Genomic DNA, 23,220 nt, shown 5'->3' with positions numbered 1-23,220 from the left:
CGCTTGCCCCAGAAGCCGAGACCTGTAAGGACAGAGCTCACAGCAGGCTTTTCAGCGTGCAAGAAAGCTTCCAGGGTTAGGAGGCTGCCTCGTGTTCCTCATGCTTATGGATTGGTGTGTCACCAAGACAAGATTTTGGGAAAACCTCTTCTTCCTTGAAAGAAAAGCAGATAAAAATAACACACAAGCTCTTAGTTCTAATGCGGAAAAAAGATATTGTTCCTTCTGCAGACGTGTGCTTGCCTTATGTTAGGAGAGGCACTGCTCTTATCGCTCAGTATAAAAATGGTCAGTGCAGGGGCACCCATCTGGGACAAAGGCTGCATTTGCTACCACTGTGGACTATTAAAATCACATTAAATAGAGAAGGAGAAGTGTAGTCCCCATTGGGTTTGGTTGCCTCTAGTTGTGAACACCCAATTTTGAAAGCCTTAACCTGATTTTTACAAACAGAGAAGCGCTACCCAGAAAGTTCAGTTCCATTTGTAATTGTTCTAGCCAAAATCCAGTCTGTTTTCCTTCCCAAACATCAGGAGCTTCACAGTTGTCACTACTGTTTCCCCTCTATACCATGGTACATTTTCTTTGCAATATTGACCAGGAAATCCTAGGGCACATGTAAGTTCATTTTCTAAATGGATGTATACATAGCCTGGTTGAAACTTCATTGATGTTGTGGATTGATATAAGTACATATGTATTTAGGATATGTGTTTGTAAACTTTCTAGGCAGTCTGTGGCAAATGAAGACAGAATGTTTCAAATGTGTTTCTATCTTTAAAGACCAAACACACCAGCTGAGCCATCTACAGCTCCTGTTGCCATCCAAGCCCCAAACTCTGCATGCTAAAGTAGCCGCGGTGAACCAGTTTTGAGCACCACCTTTAGCCAAAGACTTGGCATATGAAGTATAATTTATGTTGTGTGGGCTACTTTTAAGCAAAACTCTAAGCATTCTTCAAAGAAAGTTTCTCTCATTTCAATACCGTCTGTTCTTGTGTTTGATACGACACCAGAAGGTAGTAAAGCACACTTTTAAAAGAATATCTCGCTTAAATGTGTGGTTTTGTTCATGCTCGTGCTTCTCCCTGCACACCCATCTGCTTTGGGGCTTGTGAATGGCACTCATCACTTCGCAGGCAAGTAGCAACCGTGGAAAAGTGCCTGTGGCTGCTGGCGAGATCAGGACTATGCGTGCAGAGAGGAAGGTTGAGCTTGGCCACTCTCCATGGAGAAGACCAGCTTGTCAGAGACCCATGTAGCCTTGACTCAGCCACTGAGCTTCCTGGGCTTTGGGGGAAACTTAAACACCTTTAATATCTTTGTGTGTGTTTGCCAGAGCACCTGCTACCTCACCATTTCACTGTGGCATATACTGGGCTGAGTGAGCTTTGGAAAGCAGAGTAGCGATGGAAATGGTGCACTATAACGTTTTCCTGAAGTACCTGGTCTGCCTTTCCTTTTTCCTTCCTGATTGAATATTTTTCCCCTTTCTCCCCTTTACTTCTCCGAGAGCACGCCCCCTCCAATGTAGCACTGTGTTGTCTTGTTATATTTCTAAAATGCTCTCTGAGCATATATGTCCAGGGACCTTTCTGCATGGTATTAAAATAGTTGGCTGCATAAAAAGTTATACCATAAGAGTTTCTGCCTATGGCCTGTTGCAAAATGGGTGTTCAGAACGTAGTATCTTTTCATCAAGGAAAGATGAAACATGTTCATGGCTAGATTACTATTTAAAGAGAAATCACTCAGGTGCTATAATTGGAATACCCAAATCGTGGGCTGAGTTCCTCCTCCTGGGGTCCTGTTACAGCTTTGATATACAGACTTTGTCAAATGGTTTTGAAGGCAGAAAGCCTGCCAGGAAGAATAGTAGCAGAGGGGAGAAAGATCAAGGTATCAAAGGGGACGGTACTGACGGAGGAGAAGTCTGCAGTGATGAGGCTCCCACAGATCTTTTCCTTTCTCCTTCCCAGCATTCAAGAGCTCTCTCCCCTCAGTAGAATTCCAAAAGGGAAGCAGTGGGCATTAATACTTCCTGCTTGTTAAGATGCAAGCAGCCCACCAGAGCCCAGGGAGGAGGGAAGAGAGGGGGAGGTGTAATTTACTTCTTTCCTTGCTGGCTTCAGTGAACTTGGCTCACCATGGGTCCCTCTCATGCTCCTGTAAAATACATCTGAATTCGGTAGCAGTATAAATGTGATGAATTTCTGGTCTGTGTTGAAGGGCACAGAGTGGTGCTGTCTTGCTCTTGGGCTTGCTCAGATATACATTTCATGTATCACTTACCTACCACGCAGGGTGGTTATGAGGATTAATTAGTTAATGTTTGTGTAGCATTTTGAAGATGTAATGCACTATTAGGCTCTAGTCTCTGCTTGATGCATGAGTAGAACACCCATTAATGCTAATGGAGGTTGCATGCATTTCTCAAGCAGGGAATACATAAATGCTAAATATAATTGTAATTATTATTGTATTTCACAATATTACTTGATCAGGCTTTTGTAATTTAGCTTAATTTTTTTAATATATAACTTGCAGAAATAAAAAATGTTCTTAATTTTGAATCTTGCTTTCAAGAACAAAATCCTTCAGCCTGAAATGAGCAATCGTCCTTCGTTCTTCATGTTTCATTGTTTTCTTCTCCTCTTTGTATCTTGTGTATCATCTGACCAGAGGTAGATTTCTGTGTTCTGCAATTGGCAGAGGTATCTTGCTAGCTAAGGAAGCAAACTCACAACACCTAGCACAAATAGTATTTGATTACTGCTAATTACAGGGCTGTCACATAGACAGGGGGAAAGAACGACGGCTGGCTTTGTCAAATAGCAATGAAATAACCTGCTGTCTGTCTACTGACTTAATGGCTTTAATTGCCAGCGCATAATCAAGATCTGGTGAATTTGTTTGAACATATCAGCAGGCACCAAATATTTCAATTAAGATCAAGTTGTATAACTAGTGTTGCTCTAGCTAGAGCAGAATTCTAGTAAATTCAGATTTTTGAGGCTTACAAAGGGGTACCCATTGGCAAGAGACAGCAAGCAAATTGACAGCTGTTTGGGGTTGGGGTGGTTTTGGGGTGGTTTTTTGTTGTTGTTGTTTGGTGTTTTTTCCCCCCCAGACTTCAGGTAACCTTCTCCTCCTCTGATGCTACTGGACCCTTGTGTGTGGTTCACTTTTATTTTGTTTCAATCTGGTTTCTTTCTCAGGAAGATGCCCTCCAGCAAAGTCTGTGCACTGTAGGCTTTCTACTGTGAACCCTTCCCCTCAGTCCACTCCAGGCACAAGGTGTGAGTGCCCAGAGGTATGCTCAGAGGCGTGAGGTAGGTGTGAGAGCCTAGACAAGGCTGTAGTGTGCCCAGAGAGGAACATCTGTCCCAAGCTCCAGGAGGAGGCTCACTACAGCAGCATGAATCATAGAATCATTAAGGTTGGAAAAGACCTCTACACTCAAGTCCAGCCATCAACCCAACGCTACCATGCCTCCTAAACCATGCTCTAAAGTGTCACGTCTACATGTCTTTTAAATACCTCCAGGGATGGTGACTCTACCACCTCTCTGGGCAGCCTGTTCCAATGCCTGACCGAAAGGCAGTGCAAGGCAGTCTAATTGTCCTTGCAGAAAAGCTGTGGCCTAGCACCCCAAAGGTGGTCTTTTTCTTCCATGGAAATGATAGAGATTTTTTTTGTCCCTCATCCTCTTGCCAGCACATTCTTTTTCAAGAAATCAGTCCCTTTCTGCAGCCAGTGGATGTTACAAGAGTTTGGGATGAATGCTTGAATTACGTTCAGCCCTGGGAGCTGATTTTGTCCCAAACTATCTGAAGCCACTTTATTTACATCAAAGCCTTAATCAAAGATTTTTGCTCTATCTTTGAAGGATCCCTACTTCAGGGATTCACGCCCATTCAACCAGATCATTAGCAGCTTCTTAGGCACAGAAGAACAGGTCCTTGTGATAAAATCTGCAAGGCCATGACCGGGACTTGCCATTGCTCTTTCATTAGCCGCTGAAATGGGAATCTTGCACTTCTCCCTACCTTAAGCACTGGATCCTATAGACTACCATTCCCTGTCCTGTTCATATTTAATCATGATATTTGAAAGGACCCACCTGTACCACGTTCTGCATCTTTACCTCATTAGTTTTCATTTAGCTACTATCTGAATTTTCTCTTTTGGTTCTGTGGTTCCTATGGCTTGTTACATGGCAGGCATTGGTCTGGACTGGTGGATGGATCTTCTTGGCGCTAAGGAGTCTACCTCACTTGAAAGTGATCTTCTCAGCTTTGGTGGTTATAATTCTTGCTTTGACATCAGGAGGTGTGACCTATGCTTGTCTGTATATTGTTATCTTTTAGCTCTGTCCACATACTGTTCAGTGCAGCTTAGCTTGACCACAAGACAGAGCTATGACCTATCTCCTCCCTGTCCTCATGAGCCCTGGAGGTTTAGGGATCATGCTCAGCAGGCATGAGCTCGAAAGCTGGCATGCAGAAAATCCCAAGTTCTTTCTGTTTGTTCTGAAGAACCTTTAGAAAGTTGTACCTGCCCCCTGCTTACTTCTGGCAAAGCTGGAATCATTCGTGCGTGTGTTTAGTGGGAGCTCTCAGTGATCTACAACTTTCTAGATCAGACCTGGAGTCTGAGAGCTAAAAACAACCCCGGAATGCAGAACTGAGGTATGCTAGACAGATTACATTTGCAGAAAGGCAGAAAATTAAGCCAGAGTTTTCTTCCTCCTATTTTTTTTTTTTAGTTGAAGAGGAAAAACCTAGACTACTAAACACTCCGGTACCAGTTTTGCTTCTTTTGGATGTGTGTGTACATGTTTCAAGGAGTTTTCAGTCTTTTAATGGGTTCTGTACATGGGTATTTTAAAGATATGGAGAAGCTGATATTGTAATAATAGGGTAAGGCAGAGATGCTGGGCAAGGTCAGTGGGCTTGCATACTAATGAAGCCAAAGAGTGGGAGGAATGAGGAGGGCTTGTGAGAGTGCATTCTTTGTACTTGCTACCCGAGTCTAAATTTAGCCCAATTCAGGAAACTTGAGTCACAAAGGAACCTGCACCTTTGTTTTTTAATCAAATTTTCCTTAAATTCCTCACCCACCCCACCCCCCCGCCCCCCCCCCCCCCCCCCGCTACTCAATGTTATTGTCCAGCTGAAATAACTTAGGTGTCAGTCACACAGCTGTATTACTCTCAGTGATATTACAAAGAACTAAATTGCATACTGTGGTTATGGACTTTCTATCTCTACCAATACAGAAGATGCTGGGACAGCAACTGCCAAACCATTACATGTAAATGCCACCACTTTTATGGACAGGGAACAGTAAGAGTTCCCTATTTCTTAAGGGGAAAAATAACAGAAGAAAAGAGAGGTTTTACACTTTGTTCTTTGGCTAATGTGCTTTTCACTTTCTGTGCCTTGCTAGTTCTGTCACATACAGGTAGCCTGATAAGGATTTCCATGTTATGAAGTTCATCTCTATTCTTTACTAGATAAATATCTACCCTTTGAAGGATGTTTTTTCTGTTGGTTATCCATTTCACTGGTTGACTGTAGGCATGGGTGTTCTTAAAAGTACAGGCCAGATGCTTGGAAAGGGTAAATCAGCACAGCAAAGCAGCTGCCTCCACTTACACCACCTGAGGACCCCCCTTTTATCTTTTTTTAATCTACCCTTTGTGCATTTTGTAGCTCCAAGCAAACTTCGCTAATATCGTTATTGGCAATTATATCTTAATTAGTTTCTGGTTTTCCAGCATTCCCATCTTGTTTACTTCTGCTCAAGAGCTGTGAGCTTTGGTAATTTTCCAAGTTGTCATCTCCCACTTCCAAAATCACCACATTTCTTTCATTTGCGAAAGTACAGTTTTTGAAGTGTCTTGCACTTCCTGGCAAGGGCGTTGGATCCAGCTTTTTTAAAAAACGTAGAACTCCTGTTTCCTTCTAACTATTTTCTCCAGTAAGAATTAGTGCAAGGTATGTGTCTTCGGGAGCTCTGCTAGGTAGAGGTGTAGTTAAAAGTTCTGCTCTCGTTCTGTCTTCTTTAATATTAATGAATTGTAGGGATGGCTGGGATAACAGATGGAGAAATTCTGAAGGTTTTTACATTGCCTTTTAAATTCAGCCAAAGAGAGTGCTCCTGAAGTGCTCCTGCCATAAAGACTTGTTGGGGATGTGTGTGCATCGGTGGTGAGAGAGGTAGCAGAGAGCTTGCAACAAGTGATGTGGAACAGAGCAGTGATAGGCGCTGCTGAGGTCAGATTCTTCACTCTTCACTCTAGTATTTTGATTATTTTTGTAATTCTCATTTTATTTTTGCTGATAAAATTTCTTGTTGGATGCCCTTTCAGAGTAAAACTTAGTAATTTTCCTATGTAGTTAATATTCAGATATAAAAAAAACTATTACAGTTTAAACGATGAATAGATGCTAATTTATACATATATACTTATACTCAGAATGCCTAATTAATGATCTTCTGTGTCAGTCACGGATATGCAAATCATTATATTTTGCGACTCGTATCATAATTTTGTTGCCCCGTCTGGCTTCAGTTTGGGGGAATGTTTTTTACTGCAGTTTAGGAAGGGAAATGAGAGACAAAGGAACAAAACAACCCACAGTTAGTTAATGTCTCACCACTGCAGCTGATGTGGCATTTTGATCGTGCTTTTAGTTTTAGAAGTTGAAATGGGAATGGCAGCAGTAAAGAACATTATTTTCTAGCTATGCTGATCAATCAAACCCAGGTAGATCCTGGTGGTTTTTCTGTGGCACTGGCAGGCATGCAAAGGAAAACACCTTATCTTCCCCAGATCTCTAGCGAAGGGACCTCAGGTTTAGCATTATAGGCTGCTTTTGACAGACTAGACCAAAATTGTCCACCTGATTGCAGGTACGTGACGTGCTTTGCACGTGCCGTATTGGCCTCCACTGACACGTGCTGGGGGCTCTGTCAAGCAAGTACCCCCTTGTCCCGGTTCCTGTGCTAGAGCTTTGCACTCTTTCACGGTGGGTGAACTCAGTTCCCATGAAGAAGACCAGCATAAGCCTCTTCTGTTGGGCTGTAAAGAAAGGTGGATATTTGCACAGTGTCCGAGGTGTCCAAGGGAAGAGTAGCAGGAATCAAATCAGAGGATCTGAGCGGCTCTCTGGAGAGCTCACCTATCCCTGTCCACTATACGGGGAGCTATATTCAGTCTACCTTGCGGGAGCTATATTCACTATACCATGCCACACCAATGCCTACTGTTAAGTGGTGGTGGTAGCTCATTGCAAAGCAGTAATTTCTCATCTTTCTCTTTAAAAAAATGTCTGCATTCATGGCAAAGTAAAAGATTCACGATGTATTTTATTAGGGCTTGTGGGTACATTTTGCTACATAAATAATTCTACCGTCCATAATTACAGAGAACATTAATAAAAATTATGATTTTCAGCTGTGATATGTACTTGCATTGAAGCTGGTCCAAATTTGCAATTCTTGGGATTTGGACAAAGGGAAATGGACAGGGTCAGTTATTTTTATGGCTGCCTTTCTGGTATCTTGGACTGAAAACAGCTGTGAGGGGAAAATAAAATCTAAACCTGACAAATTTCATGCAATTACTGGCCTTGAAACACATATTTTAATAAATTAATTAGTGGAAGCTTGTCTCTAACCCTCCAGCACTTATGTTAGGGTGCTGCATGGGCCAAGGGTTTCCTGGGGCTGGGGGCAGGAGGGGCTCCCCTTGGGGTCTGTTGGGGCAAGGCTGGGCAGCTGGACACATCCCGGTGGACACGTCCCAGCTGGACTCTGGGCAGCCCCAGGCATCGGTGCCTGCCTGGGGACGACCAAGGCTGGGTTGGGATATGGGCCCATGGATGGCTGGGCAGGGCTGTGGGGAGCTGGGAACCAGCCCTGCTGCGGGGTCGTTGGGGCCCTGGGCGGGCTGACATGGGGCTCTGGACTGTGGGGCTCCGATAGGGCTGGTTGGGGCCATTGAAGCCCATTAATGTCTATCAGGCCCTGAGATGGCTTCTGCATTAGACTAAAAAAAAAAGACTCTTGTTAATACTTTCAACTAGACATTTAAGGAAATTAATAAGAAATCAGAAATTCTTGTTGTGGGGGATGGTGGGGACCTTATTTGGGTTACAAAAAGAAAAGTGCCTGTAGAACAAGCTTGCTTTTTTCTCCCTCCAAACATTTTTCATGCTGGCTACTTTATCAGGTCCCAGGTATGTTTTAAAGGCCTCCCCTTGTCGCCTTTATTCTGTGCTGGAATTAGTTTGTGTTGTTTCACCCGAAGCTGTGTGTATGAATGAGGACTCGGTGCCTGCAAGGAGTCCACAAGCTGATCCAGAGGAGAGCTGGAAGGAGCGGTATAGCCATTGCAGAGGGGTGGGCTGCCGGGGCACACGGCCCCTGCTGAGAAGCAGCCCAAAACTGGGCTGGATGAGGGGAGTGCTTACGCAGCCCGGCTACTCGAGTCCAGTCCATGTGGGGTGGCGGTGCCTGCCTTGTTTCACTCTGAGTGGCATTTGTAAGCAGATGGTGGTGGTTGTGCACAGACCAGGAAAAGACTTGGGCTGAATGTCACTCCGGGAAACTCAGATCTTGCCTCTAGTCAGGAGAGTTCACAGCTCTGCTCTTAGCACAGCTCTTAAATCACCGCTGGGATTTGCAAGGAGTTCACAGCAGCATAACTATCAAATCATGCCTCCAAATTGATCCTGTAGGCTGGGACATCAGACCCTGGCTGGGGAAGCTATTGATTCTCGACAAACAGCCTCGCAGGACAGGGAGGCGGCGTGATCTATACTGTTGTGCTCTTTCCTCACTCGTGCAAGTTACGACCATCACGACACAGGCATCCAGCAGCTCCGTGACATCAAATGCTTCATCATAGCTGGATGTGCTGTTCAGCTCTCTGCACAGGGAGGCACACACAGAGGTGAACTTTGGATGAGGAGAACCCAGTCAGCAAACACAGGAGAGACTGAGTGCTCTCTTGAAAGCACCAGTGTACAGAGGAATGTGCTTCCCTTGTCGTCCTCTTCCTTACTCTTTTCTTCTGCAAAGGGCTGGATCTCTCTTGCAAAAATGCGAAGTGTTCGTTGCCATTATTTATAGATTAAATCTGTAATTGGTTGTAGCTCTTTAGAGACACGTTCCGGTGCCAGTGCTTTTTCAGTGCTTGTTATTTGGATGCTATGTGATATGTACATTAATCTTGGATATAGTGACCCCAGGACTTTTTGTTCTTATGTATATGTGCCTATTAGCATTGGAAATACTACCCAAATAAGGAAAATCAGCAAAGTTTATTTAATTCTGAGCAAGGTTTCAAAGTATAATCAACAGCTTGTTTCGTAGGTTTTCTTTGAATTTGTGGTACTTAGCATCCGTCACCTGTATTATCACTGAAATGTAAAAATGGAGAAATACTAAACTGAAGGAGAAATGGAAACTTCTGCTGCATGGGCAGCTTTTCGTGTGTGTTGTTACAAGTCACTATAGTAAAGCTTTTCCACAGAGATGAGCTTTTTCTAGTGGAGTGGTAAGAAAATCTTCATTTGGTTCTTACCATTTTCTAAAAAATGGCTCTGCATCAGTTTGGGAGTTACAGGCAGCAACAGCCCATGTGGCTTTGTTCTGCTTGTTCCAGCTGCTTATTCTAGACAGAAGGGCAACCCAGAGACGAGGGCTTGACCGGTTTTGCTTGTAAAAGTAAGAGCAAGTTGTTATTATGTAATCTCAGGTTAAGAGGTGCTTTTTGTGCCTGTCCTTGTTCATTAGTATTTTTGCCTTTGCACAGGCTGTTATAAAATTCAGGTATAGATATTTAAAATCCACATGTACTAGTTTACATTCCTGTACCGTAAAGGTATGGCAAGCTGGGGACCTAAACTTTGTGGTGATGTTCCTAAAGTCTCTATTAATTGTTCCCAGGATGTTTTCAGCACTGCATTGTTCATCTAGCTTTCAACTGCCGCACAGAAACAAGCAAATACAAACCAAAAATTGCTCTTGGAGTTAAACTGTGGAGGAGAAGACCATGAAGCTGCTGGAAAAACAACCCAGCCACCCTGAATGAGCCAATAGCAGGGAAAGAAATATAACACTTGTAGTGTGAAAGGCGCTCTCCTTCACTCTTTGCATGCGTCAGCCACAAAAATAGCAACATCATGAACAAAGCTCTATTGGTTAATGAAAGAGGAAGAAAAAGGTGAGGCTGCTCCAAGTTGCGCTAATCACGTTCTTTCCCGTGATAGCCAGGTTACCTTGGTAGCTATTGCTGCAGAAGTGCAAAGTTTGACTCTGCACCTCCTGCCATTTCTGCTTCTGTTTCTTCTCTTTGCCTGCTTGCATTGGCTTTGTGGTCACTTTTAGCCATGTCAGCATGTTGAAAATTGCTGACAGTAAACACCGAAGGCATGCATGCATGCCACTGGAAAAAAACCACAGGGAAAACAGCCTTGGGTAAATGGTGGATTTGCTCACTGTTATATGTTCAAAGCTTCCAGGCACGGTCTGGAGCCTCTTACAAAATACAAGGTTTGGAATTGTGTTTTTAAAGGGAATTGATACAGGCTATGACATTGCTCACTTTTCCATGTGAGTTTTGGTATGTGCGGCAGGTTTGTTGTGCATCATACTGTACAGAACAGGAGAAATACTAAGACTTCCAAGCAGAGCAGGAGCCATAGGCATGCAGGCTCCTGGGGTTTGAGTCAGATAAGTTGGCCATCCCTGAGACAGCCTGGGCATCAGAGGGACTCACAGACCCAATATTCTGTGTCATCATTGCCCTGCCCACCTTCAGGAAGGCGAATGATGTAGAAATTGCACGGTGTGCTGATCAGTATTAAATGTGATGCGCTGCAGCAGGCTTGCATTTTACATAGATTAAATGCTGGGTAGGAGAGGGTAGAAAAAGGTACACTAATGGGCTCACCCGGAGCACTTGTAGACTGGGGAACCCGAGTGTATTGGCACTTGCTAGTATCATCAGGGTATCCCCCTGTTCCTGCAGCTTTCCTGTAGGTTCAGCGTGGCCTGGTTAGCCAGCACACGTGGAGCTGAGGAGCTGGATTCTGCTTCTACCAAACTTGCCTAGGTGCTGCACCAGTCAATGAAACTGGATACAAACCTCAGAGCTGGGCTTTGAGCTGCATGTTGCCAGCAGCTGGGCTCAGTTTACAGAATGAAGGGAGGTGGTAGGCTGGACTCTATCAAAAATGGATTTTGCTGGGAGCCTGTTGCTATTTTTAATAGGAGTTTACTCTGCTGCTTTGGAGCCATTGCAGCTGTCTAAAGTTGTAGTGCACACCTTGTTAGAAACACTCGTCCTTCCTGGTGTTGTGCTACCCCAGAGCCAAGTCTATCTCTCCAGAGGCTTTTGCCAGGAGCCAGGCCACTTACCCACCCAAGAAGAGCCTCCTGCAACATGGGCATTGCAATGGAGGGTGAGCCAGGGGCTTCCTTCCTCTTCCCTTTCCACTGCAAAGGTGGCACAGGGTGCAGTTGAGGCCTGAACCAGAAACAGAAGGATAAAACACAGGCCAGAAACTCATTTCTCTGGAGTTACAGGGCAGTTTCTTTGTGGAAATTATTATTTTGCCTTCAACGGATGCAGTTAGGACCAGGATTTGGACCTGACCTATTTTAAGAATATCTGTTTAAGAACATGGTTTCCAAACTCAGTTTCAGCTTGGTGTGGTCTCATTCACGTCAGCCAGCTGAGCTGCATTTTAGTGTGAACTAGCCTGAGCTAGCTTAAATATCTGCTTTAGACTGAATTAAACAGAGACAACCCAAAGCTGATGGAGTCTTTACTGCCTTGCCAGCAGCTCAAGGTACAATGCCATGAGAAACAGGTGCTGAAAGCTGGGAAAAGAGATCAATGGTAGGGGAAAAGTCAAGGGATTTGTCTACCCTTTGTGTTCTGCATGCGCTGCTGCGTGCTCAAGCCGTCAGGCCTGGCAAAGGCTGCATCTTCCTGCCTGTGCGTAGTGCCTGCCCTACTCCAAGCGCTGTGTAGGCAATAAGTAAACAAAGCAAAATTATTTGTTTCTTGATACTAGAGATTACATTGAATCCCTGCTGTAAAGCTCCCTGCATTAGAACCCAAAATATTTTTTAAAGAATTCCTAGGAGGGTGCTGGCATATAATGACTAATTTTGTAAATCTTGCATTAAAAAGGGGGTTGTACATTGGAGAGACTTCGTCTATATTTAGAATAAAACTTCATGCTCCCGCTGCCAGGATGTGAGCTTAATTACAGCATGCTGCAAACTTTGCTTTTGTGAAGGGTATTTTTCTGCCCTGCTTGCTTCAAAAAGCACAGTTTTGCTGCTATTTTTATGATGCTTTTGTAACAGCAGCGGGAGTTGAAATGGGTTCAGTGAAACTTGAGAAGGATTCTCTGACAAAACCAGTGATAGTAGCTGTGCAGTTCCCAGCTCCTAACTTCTCACCAGCTGAAATGAATCAGTGTCAGGCAGAAGGCATAGCTGCTCGCTGTTCCTTTTTTCTTTTTTTTTTTCCCCTCCTGTAACTTGCAATTCACTTTTCTATTATACCCCAAATTATCTGTTAAGATTTTAATACAGATTCACTTTTGCTACTGTGTTTATGATTGGGTACCTGCTAGAGGATTGCAATGGGAAAATAAAACTGGTAAGTTACCAAGTTTTACATCCAAAAACAACGAAAAAGTACCTGTGATTCAGGCTCCATGCCTTGAGAGATAACTGCTAGCTCCTTGTAATAATTGCCAAGCCGTAAGGAGACTTTTGTCCTTATCATGGAATCAGGACGTGGTTTGCAGTGGCTGGCACGCTCTGCTCCAGAGAATAGCAGAGCTGCTGCACCTGAGGTGTGGTGGTAGAGAGCTTGTGATGTGTGTGTGTGTGTGTGTTATACCTGAACAGCAAAGGATCTTAAGGCTGCAGAGGCAAATATTTAGAAATCAGGAAACGTGGAAGATTTGGGGGGAGCAGGGGCTGGGTGGCGTGTGTTGTTTTTTTTCTTAAGGCCTTTCTCCCTCATTCCGCAGAGTTGTTGTCTGTCTCCTTGCGCTATGTGCATACAAGGTAACTCGTGGTGGGAATCACATGTAGGGAAAGAGTTTTACGTTAAGCAGCATTAAAAAAAAACTTGACCTCTCCCCAAACTGTGCCATGTGGAAGGATACACCTTTCTTATTCAGGTGGTGCAATTTGCATATCCTGAATGTTGCTGAGAGTGAGGATTACACTCTAAATTGCATCCATACCTGTGAAGGACAGGAGGCACCTTTCAAAGTTCTCAAATGCAATGCAGGACTGAGTTCCCATTAAAATTATTCTGAGAAAACTGCATTGCTGTAAACACTCTGCTGTGGGAGGGGGTTTCAGTGTCTTGCACTAGCCAGATGTTGGGTGCTTCTCTTGGTCACTAAGTCCTGAAGACCCGAGCACTTGGTACCTCTGTGTAGTTAGCTGTCCATGAAGTCCTCAAATCTAGAACACCTACAGAGATACACAAGATGGAAGTGTTACCTGCTGAAAACATCTCACTTGATTTTGAGGGTCGTTTCATACTGAACCAGCAAGACGTGGAAGCCTCGTATAAGCACAGGTGTGGGGAAGGCACATGGTAGTGCGTGGAAGGTCAGATTTCTGAGGGATTTCTTTGAAACTAAAGAAGAGAAATGCACACGTTTCTCCTTCTAGCACACTGGGGAAGCATTTACAGAATCACAGAATGGTGGGGGTTGGAAGGGAGCTCTGGAGATCATCTTGTCCAACCCCCCTGCTTGAGCAGGCACACCCAGAGCAGGGGGCACAGGAACGCGTCCAGGCGGGTTTGAATGTCTCAAGGGAAGGGACTCCACACACCCCCTGGGCAGCCTGTGCCCCTGCTCTGGCACCCTCACAGGAAAGAAGTTTTTCCTCATATTTAGGTGGAACTTCCCGTGTTCCAGCTTGTGCCCATGGACCCTTGGCCTGTCATAGGGCACTGCTGAAAAGAGCCTAGTCTCATCCTCTTGACATCTGCCCTTCAGATATTTATAAGTATTGATAAGATCCCCCCTTCAGTCTTTTCTTCTCCAGGCTGAACAAACCCAGGTCTCTCAGCCTTTCCTCATAAGGGAGATGCTCCAGTCCCCTGATCATCTTGGTAGCTCTCCACTGGACTTGCTCAAGCAGTTCGCTGTCCTTCTTAAACTGGAGGGCCCGAAACCGAACACGGTTTTGAGGCAGTAAGGGAAATTCCCAGGCAGTACTGCGGAGCGTACAGCGACAGAGGGCGGTGGGCAGACAGGCAGCAGGGAGAGTTTTCCTATGCAAAGGTGTGGCTGCATGGGGAACCGGGAGGATCTGTGCTGAGGGAAGTAAAGCAGAGCCAAGGTACGCTTTGCTGTCTGATCAAACAACGGAATTGGAAAGTCCAAATTCAGTCTGTACTTATGAAAAGATTCCTTAAAGAAACAAAGCAGCATCTGCCCTCTTTTTTTTGTGTGTGGGGTTTTTTTTTGTGTGTTTTTTTTTTTTGTTTCCTAATATTGATCGGAGCTGTCATAATGTGGGCAAAAACCCCACTTTTTTAAAATGGTAGTAGAGAATTTTTCTGCAAAATATTTATTTTGTCAACACACTACAATAAAAAGTAAATATGACACAAGTTGCTGGGAGAAATATTATTTTCACTCTTGCAAATAGTAATGTAAATGTTAAACTTGCTTTTATTTCCTCCCCTTGGTTTTTAAAAGGAAAATAAAATAATTGGCCAGATGTCTTTGAGATTTCATGATAGATTACACAGTACAGAAGCTTGACACCTGGTAGAAATTCTCCTTTCTGCAATGCTTTTATAATATAACAATATAAATTAGTGTATCTAAGGTAAACTGTTTTGCCTACCCCATGGGAGTCTCACAAATTTCTCCCATTAGCATGGTGCAAGGATTCTATTGAGACTGCTCACCTGATGAGCAGAAATCTACGCAAGTGGCATTTGCGAAATCCCCAAAGAGAGGTTAGAGTTGGAAATAATAATAATTGAAAACATTTTTAATTTAGACAGGACCATGCTCAAAGACATTTCAGTATCTTACTAGAAAATTACTGCTGCAATAATAAACAATCCCGATGGCTTGGGATGGGTAAAATAATTCGAGATCATGAGGTGGTATTTTGCATGTGTGCTGTGTTTCTTGGCTTTGTTTTAACAGTATCAGTGCAGCCCTCCCCTGAGAAGGGTGCTCATTTCCTATATAAAGGATGAAAAGCTTCCTCATTTTCTGGAACACTGCAGATTCCTCTGTTCCCAGAAACTTACTTGAGTAGCATTGCTATCTGAGAGTCGAACAAATAAACCTCACTTGTCCCTGCTTTCCCTGGGTTTTGGACTGTTGGCTCGAACAATGCTTCTCACAGCGAAGGAAAGAATTTGTTGAGCTGAATTTGTTAATTATGGGCCAAATATTGATGTTCTGGTTCTGCACTTACCTATTCTAAGATGATGTAAAAACAGAGCCTAGACCTTCATAATTCTGGTTTTGCTATATTGACAGTGTGCCAGAAGAAAAAGTGGCACCGTCTGGGAAAAGTATAATGAATATTTTTGCCTAGAACAACTTTGGTGTGTTTATGTTTCTTTAAACATAATCTAAGACATTTAAAATAAACCTTTCTGTCAGTGAGATCTAAGCACCAGCCTCTAGACAATTCTTGCAGCAATTAAGAATTACATAACAATCTGATTGTTATGAGTCAAAATAATAAACTAGTAAGGATTAATCGAATATTTGGCTAGGAAAAAAGGAGACTGAGTGTCTTGTCTTTCTTTGGGCTGTGCAGAGAAAAGCTCTTCCACCGATGACCAAAGCTTTTGGAAGCGAAGGGACTGAAATGGATGATTTAATATACCTTCATAGAACAAATGTTCTGACTAATACCTTGCCCAGGGCATTAAGTAAATGGCAAAGCAGAGAATTTCTTTGCTAAACATGGTTCTATTTGCATGAAGGTACTTCCTCTATGAATTGGGCTGCTGGATGCTGAAAAATATTGGCTTTCTGAGGCAGACTGGGCAGAGGGTTTAATAAACAGAACATTTTAACCTACTGGTGGTCTCTCTCCAACCCTTCCTGCTCTTTAAAGGCTTCTGTAGCATCTCTGCATAAGAGGTAGTTTTAAGTGAGAATGCCGTGATTTTTCCCCCCCCCCACCTGGAAGGAATAAAATCTCCTTACTCCTAGTCCCAGTATCAGTATTCTGCATCAGGGAGAGCTGTATTAATGCTATTAATTGTCTCTTTAATGTATTGTTGCTTCATTGCAAGGCTACTGCTGGCACCTCAGAGCCTGATCTGGCAGGAATGGCCAAGTGGAAAATAGGCACCTTGAGACCTCTGTCCTCTGGCTCCCTGGAGAAGTGTAGGTGGGTGGAAAGGAGGAGCAGGGAAGCACTGGAGAGAGCAGTGATCTGTCTGCCTCCTTCCTCCTGCAAGTGGCAATGCTGGAAACCTCAGTCTGTTTAGGATGTAAGTCTTTCTATCAGAGATCAAAATCATGACAGGTCTAAGTTGAAAGTCACTTCTATCATCTTTTCTCCCCAGACCCTAAGGTAGTAACAGCAAGCCTCTGGTTTTACAGCATGCCCAGGATGGACCTCAGGAAGCAGAGAGGCATGGAAGGTCAAGGGTCACCTCTTACTGTAATACGTTTATCAGACCCAAAGTTTGATTGGCCAAATTAGATCAGGTAAATATTTAGCAGGCACAGGCTGCCCTGCCTGTAACCATCAAGAAGTATATGATATACGACAGGGTAAACAACCAATAGCTCAGCAAATGCAAGCACAACAGCGCAGGGCATTCACGCCTCCGATCTGCGGCACGGCCTCCTTGGCAGAGCCCCAGCTACAGAAGAGCCAGTGTGCAAGGGGCAGCCAGGCTGGGTACGGGGCTGGCCTTGCAAACTAAATGGGGAAGAGAAGAAAAGGACATTCTCCTTTCTCTTCCTTCTTAAAATCAGTGCTGGGTGATGTTTCTGTTATTTTGGACACGTTTCAGAAATAAACATCAATAGGAGCTAGAGAAGCAGAGCTAGCACCAGCACAGTCTTTGTGTACTTTCACTCCACGGGGTTTCCTCTTCCCTCCTGTCGCTTATTCTTCTGAGGAGACTTTTCTGACTAAGACAATAGCAGGCTCCTTTGCTACTGGCTCTCTTTGTGTCAGTCCACCAGCAGGGGATGCTTTGTAAGCCAGAATGAAGATAAAGTCCCGGAAGACCAAGTAATCAGAATGAAGCAGGGGGGCTACCCACACAGTACAACTCGAGTTTTCTCTAATTTAGTGGCATTCACAGCTGGGTTGTGGTCACGGCTGACACAAGACAGCTGGTTCCTGGTGGATCTGAGTCTTCACCACTACGTGTTACTTGAAAAATCTGCCAACTTCCTGAGGTCGTTCTGGCCAGCAAGGAGTGGGTAGGCAGGAGCTGCCATAGGAATTAGTTGCCAAAATCAGGCAGCCCAAAAGGGCGCCTGCTTGGCCTACCAATGATATCTGTCTTGGTTCTGATTTGCAGCTGTTACCCAGGTAGGGGATTTATGTGAGGTGTAGATCAGAATCTAGAATTATATTCAGCACAGGAACGTTTCAGTTCTGGGAGTTCTGGTTCAGAGCAATCACTTCTTCAAATTACAAAAAAATAATCCCTCAGCTTTTATTGGAAGGGCTTCCAGGGAAGGCCTTCAACAGATTTATACTGTTTCTTTCAATCTGTACCACACTGCTGCTGCTAGAGTCTGTGTGCTTGCTTCCAAAGGAGAATGGCAGACAACACAACGTGTACATACAATGCCAAATTTGTCAATTCCATAGGCAGAACTATCAGCCTGGCTACTAATATAGAAGTGCCAAGAGGAGCATTATATTTGTTTAGACTTTTTTTTTTTTCCTTTTTTGAAGCTTTCTACGACATCTTCTTGTGCAAAACAGATGCAAGGCAAAAGTACAGCTTGAACAGATGCAAATCAAATAACTAGCAGAGATCTGAAATGTGTAGTGAACTTTCTCACACTTCCGTATGCTTCACTGTGCACTGAGAGGGAGGAGGCTGTTACAAGTAGAGGTAGGTGACTGTGTTTCCTATTTAAAAAGAGCACCCCGGCAACATGTCCGAGGAAACATAAGCTGGAGTCTGGAGTTCTCTGGGCCACCGTGGGGCCTGAGTGACTTGGAGGGAGTTGGGTACCTGTGTCAAAGCTAGGTGAGGTTTCCTGCGAGCATCACTGTTAGTCGTCTGTGAATAGCATGGCCTCTGAAAAATGGGTTTGAGATCTGAGTTCCAGGTTGGCATCTGAATTTTGAGCGCTAAGAAGTTACCATTGCCAGCTACTGGAGTTGCATTACTCCAAGCAGTTCAGCACTATTGATACCATGTTCAAAGTTAATAACCATTTCTCTGATCATCTAAACATGCAATAGAGAAATGAGAAAGTAGAAATAGAGAAATGAGAAAGTGTGTGCCTACTAGATGACCTTAAAATTACATTGTAGTATTGATAGATCCTGATGAAATTCCCGTGCGCCCCTTCCCCCCCCGTCTTCTGTAGCAGAGCCTGTACTTGCCCTACTCCGGGCCTAGAAACCAAGATTGGAGGTGACAACCACTACTCCTTACTCTTCACATCACCAGTTTATCTTGCTCCCACTTTTTGCTGCCCCTTCATGGGGGCAGAGCTAATGCACTGCTGCTTGTAGCAGGGTACTTCCTTGGAGGCCTGGAACTGCAAACAAATCATGTAGTCTGCATGTGGTTGTTTGGATTTCTAATCTGATGAAACTTTGCTCCAGATTCTCCCTAGAGGAAATGAAGCAGGAAATGGCATTTTCTCCATTTCCTTTACCTCAGCGTCGCCCTGTGCATCATCTGATGAGATGATACTATGCTTGAGAAACACTATGGGGATTTTTTTCCCCCTGCCCAGGCTTTTCTCCTGACAAATGTTGTCTCAGTCAATCCTTCCATTTATTTCCCTTGGAAGTGTGAATTATAAGAACATTCAGGTTTTTTATCTAAGCAGATTGGACATACAGACATCAATTTATTACACTTTCTTCCACAATATTGATTAATAGGAAACTATCTCCATTGTGTAGGCCTAGGTTCTGGAAAAGGCTTTTTTATTCTCAGGAATGGTCTACTCAAACTGTGAATGTATAGCTATGCTATCACAGTGCATTTTATTCAGAGGGGATGGGAAGGAGGAAATTCTTGCTGCTTTAAACCTTACTCTGTTTTTTGCCTATCTCCTGGAGCCAGATCCCAAAGATGGAAACCAATCAGTCCCTTCAGAGGTACCATTTTAAATCAAATAGTGAAATATGTTCTAAACAAGTAACAAGTGTGCAATGTATGCCTTCAAGTAACTGAATCTTAAAAATTAGTAATAATTTCATCCCAAAACGAAAATCTCCATGGGATTTCATCTTCAGTGGCCCTGCCTACGCATATGTTTTGTTGTTTGGGCTGGTCCATGTCAGAGAGCACGTGTGGCAGGGTCCAGGGCCAGCTTGGTGCCCACCGAGATTCAGGTCTGAAGGGAACAAGTGAAAACTGGAAGTCCCTGAAGTGGGAGGAGAGCTGGGTGCAGGCAGACCTTGAAGACGCTGAAGGGACCATTGGGTCCCTTCCTCAAGTCCCAAGATATCTCCTTAGTGGTTCACCAGCAACAGATGCAAAGACAATAGGTGGCAGATCCTCTAGTCACTGTGCCAGAGTTAAGAGTGAAAATAACATCTAGGACACTTTGCAGTATTTAGAAGCCTAGTCTGCCTTTCATGATATAGCTCCCCAGGCACCTCAAAGTTGACGGTATGGCTTGTGTTGTCAGGACTTGAAGCTTACCGACTCTCCGGCTTGGTAGGGCCAGGAGAGCCTGTTGCGGTGTTAAGGGATAAGCAGTATGTCAGGATGTAAAAGAAATAAAAAAGCCTCATCCCATGTATAGGTGGTTGTGAGAGTGCAAAGCCCTTCACTGACTGGAGCAAATGCTGATACTCCTTGTGGGATGCTGTGGCTGGACCCCACCACAGGACTCTGCAACTTCCTCTCACTACTGAAGGCAAGCAAGTGGGAAATCTACCTTTCCTGTCAATCAGAGCTTCCCCAAGTAATGGCAGAAGGACAAAATTGGCAGGATTCTTGTCAGTTTTGCTGCTGCCCATAGGGTACTGATTATCATTAATGAGTCTTATTGATTTCACTGTGTGGCTTCTTTGGAACAACAGGAGAAGCCTGTCTGCACACTCAGAAGCACAGCACGGCAGTGGGTCATATTTGGAAAGTTATCTGTGCAATCACAAGGGCTGGATTTTTCTTTTGTTGTTGTTTTGTTTTGTTCAAATTAAAGGCTAGATTCTGCAGAACCTGATGATTTCGAGAGCCACATCCTTCCCCAGTCTCATCAGGAAATCATTCCACTTACCACTGGTGAGTAGGTGAGTGGGTTTCTCAACCCCTCACAGAAGCCATATTCTCAGCTTCAAGAGAGGGAAGGAGTTGTAATGTGACAGGAGTCTCTTGGGGATCTCTGGGTCTGATGCTTTCAAGACAGCCTGGTTTTTGTTTGTTTTGGTAGTGGTTAGCTCTGGCTGTTGCATCGCTCCACCCACGAGGACGGTGCTCTTTGCCCTGTCTTCTTAGTAGTAGTCATCCTTGTTGTAAGGTGTGGAAATTAGATCTCCAGGTTCAAAACCCTAACTGAAGGGCAGTGTGTGGAAGGATTCCCCCTTTACCTAGACATTATGTCTCCAGCTCATCCTCCCCCCACTCCTCGGTCCTGCGAAGGAATGCCAGCAAAAACAAGTGCTGTTTGTTTGTTTGTATTTTGCTACAAAACTGAAAATAGGAAAGTTACTGTACTACTTTTTTTTTTTTTTTTTAGCAAAACAGATGTTTCCCAACAGTTTTTCCCTCTTGGTTGAAAGCCCCTAATTTCTGTCAAAGCACCCATCGGGCAGTCACTCTTTAACTAGCTGTACTCAGGCTGCCAGTGGCATCCTGTTGCCTGCACTGAGTTTTGAGTCTACGGGGGGTTTGCAGCTCCCAGAGTAACTCCTGAGAGCAGAAGGCGAGATCTTGGCATTAACTCCATCCTCTCCCCACAAGTTGTTCTCTTAAATTGTAAAAAACAAATAAGGAAACAATCTTCCTCCCGCAGATAGCCCTTTCTAAAAGAAGACAGTGCTTCTTCTCCCTGCCCTCCTCCTTTCAGCGGGGCAAACGGCAGTGCCTCCAGATGGGAGTGACGGCAGCCCAGTGACATTTATCCTTTGGTAATCAGTTAATTGGCGCAGCCCTCTACCTTTCAGCCTGCACTTCTTAGGATCACACCAGATTTCTGACCCGTGATAACTTTGCTTTGAGGGGACAGCTTGGTCCTTAAGCCCATTAGCCAGATGCCAGGCCTGGCTGGGGCGATGACGGGTAGCTCTGGGCACGGGCAGGTGTCCGTTGTGCGCTGCTGGCCACGTCCTTCCATGGGATGCACCTGGATCACAGGACTGGGGACTGAGCTCTGAGGAGGGCAGATTCCCCCTCAAAGGTATCTCCCCAAAATCTCACCTATACACACAATCCCTGCACTGCAGAGGGGGGAGGAGGGTTTCAGCCACCTCAGCAGCTAGAGGTCTGGGACACAGCTAGGGGCATGATGCCAAGCCTGCTGTCTCACTGGCCTGATCTGGTGTGGCAAATCCCCTTTTCCTAGGTTCCTGAGGGTAGCTGTGGCCATGGCAAGTGCTTGGAAAACTTTCCACAATGTTTGTGAAGTTGCCCTCAGAGTGAGGCCATCTTATAGACTCTGTTTAAAATAAAAAATTTAAAAAAAAAGTATAAAATGGAAACATTCCCTTGCTTCCCCATCTCCTTATCTCTCACTTAAAAGTAAAGGAAGTAGAACATTTTAAAGCAGCCTTGTTTCTATGGATTAAATGAATTGAAATACAGCTGCTTCCTCCCTTGATTTTCTGCCCTCTGCCAGGTGAAGAGCTGGTCCATTGAAATATTGACTATCATTAGTCTGAGATTTGGATTTTTTCATCTCTCGATGGAGCACAGATCTTTTTTTGGTTACCATCAACCCTCTATCGTAGCTGTTCCTGTGTAACACTTCCCCTTTGATATGACGATGACTTTGTACAGGGGAAGGACCTTTACCAGAAGAAGAATTGTTTCAAGAATTGATGAAGGGTGAAAAGAAATTGGCAGCATATCATTAAAAAAAAAAAAAGAAGGATAGACGGCACACCTTGGCATATAGACGAAGGGGGAGGGAGGCAGCTCTGTGAAGGCAGCAGAGAGCATTGCTAACAGGCCAGCTTAAAGCCCTCTTAACAATGTGCAGTTGCTCTCCCCAGCTCGTCCATTGATTTCTTCCTGCCCTCCATAGGCCTGGCTACAGTTAAACCTTGTGTCCTCCACATGATGCTGAACCGAATCAGATTTTGCTTTTAGTTGTTCGATCAAATTTTCCTTCCTCGAGCTTAGAAGGCACACTTGGGACTTTATAGTAATTGCCTCCCCACGCTGAACTGCTGATACCTTTATTGGATTGGCGTAGGGTTTCAGAGGACTGTGTTTAACATGCAGTGAGCCGCAGCAATGCAAACAGCTCCAGTGTTTAAACAAGCATCCATTAGGCCAGGAAACAAGACAGTGCCAGCCCATTTGGTGCTCTTTAGAGCTGGCAGCTTAAGGGGAACGGTGCAGCAGGGCTTGCCTGGGAGGGGGCAGGATGGGGGAGACACAAATGCAGTGTCAGGAAAACAAGCAAAGCATCTCTGTAGGTTTGAGAGAAATGAGCCGGGGCGGGGGGGAACTTGCGACTGGGGACATGTGCAAAGCTCATTAATATCTCATTATGTTCGAATTGCAGTCTCCCAGCAGATTGGCATTAACATGTGATGTGCTGGAGGAAGGGGCTACGGGAGAGTGGCAGGGATATTTTAAGCAAGCTATTTTTTTTTCTTTTTTCCTTTACATCGAAGAAGCGGAAAAAATAGTGTGCGCAGGGCAAGGTGCCAGCAAACCACGACGTTTTGTGCATCAGCCCAATACAATACACTTCATCAAACAAGAACAGTGCTCGGTTGGGCTTATCATAGTACCCACTAGCATCTTTCAGTATTTCTAATAAATCTCCT

At 44.4% G+C, this 23,220-nt stretch overlaps 1 protein-coding gene across 5 annotated transcripts in view; it reads left to right on the top strand.

Moving 5' to 3' along the window:
• The window catches only part of MAML3 (mastermind like transcriptional coactivator 3), a 249,759-nt gene that overhangs the window by 116,595 nt on the left and 109,944 nt on the right, over positions 1-23,220 (top strand). Inside the window, exon 1 of one of the 5 annotated variants that reach the window (XM_064450206.1) lies at positions 18,072-18,142. The exons of the other annotated variants lie outside the window; for them this stretch is intronic. Within the exon in view, the coding sequence (XP_064306276.1) occupies positions 18,098-18,142 (45 nt within the window). The 5' untranslated portion in view covers positions 18,072-18,097. Of the gene's footprint in view, positions 1-18,071; positions 18,143-23,220 lie in introns of those variants that run through there. 5 annotated transcript variants of the gene reach the window in all.

Source organism: Phalacrocorax carbo, chromosome 4, assembly GCF_963921805.1.
Source record: "Phalacrocorax carbo chromosome 4, bPhaCar2.1, whole genome shotgun sequence".
Taxonomy (NCBI): domain Eukaryota; kingdom Metazoa; phylum Chordata; class Aves; order Suliformes; family Phalacrocoracidae; genus Phalacrocorax; species Phalacrocorax carbo.
Note: the sequence above shows the minus strand (reverse complement) of the source record. Positions and strands in the feature narration are given on the sequence as shown.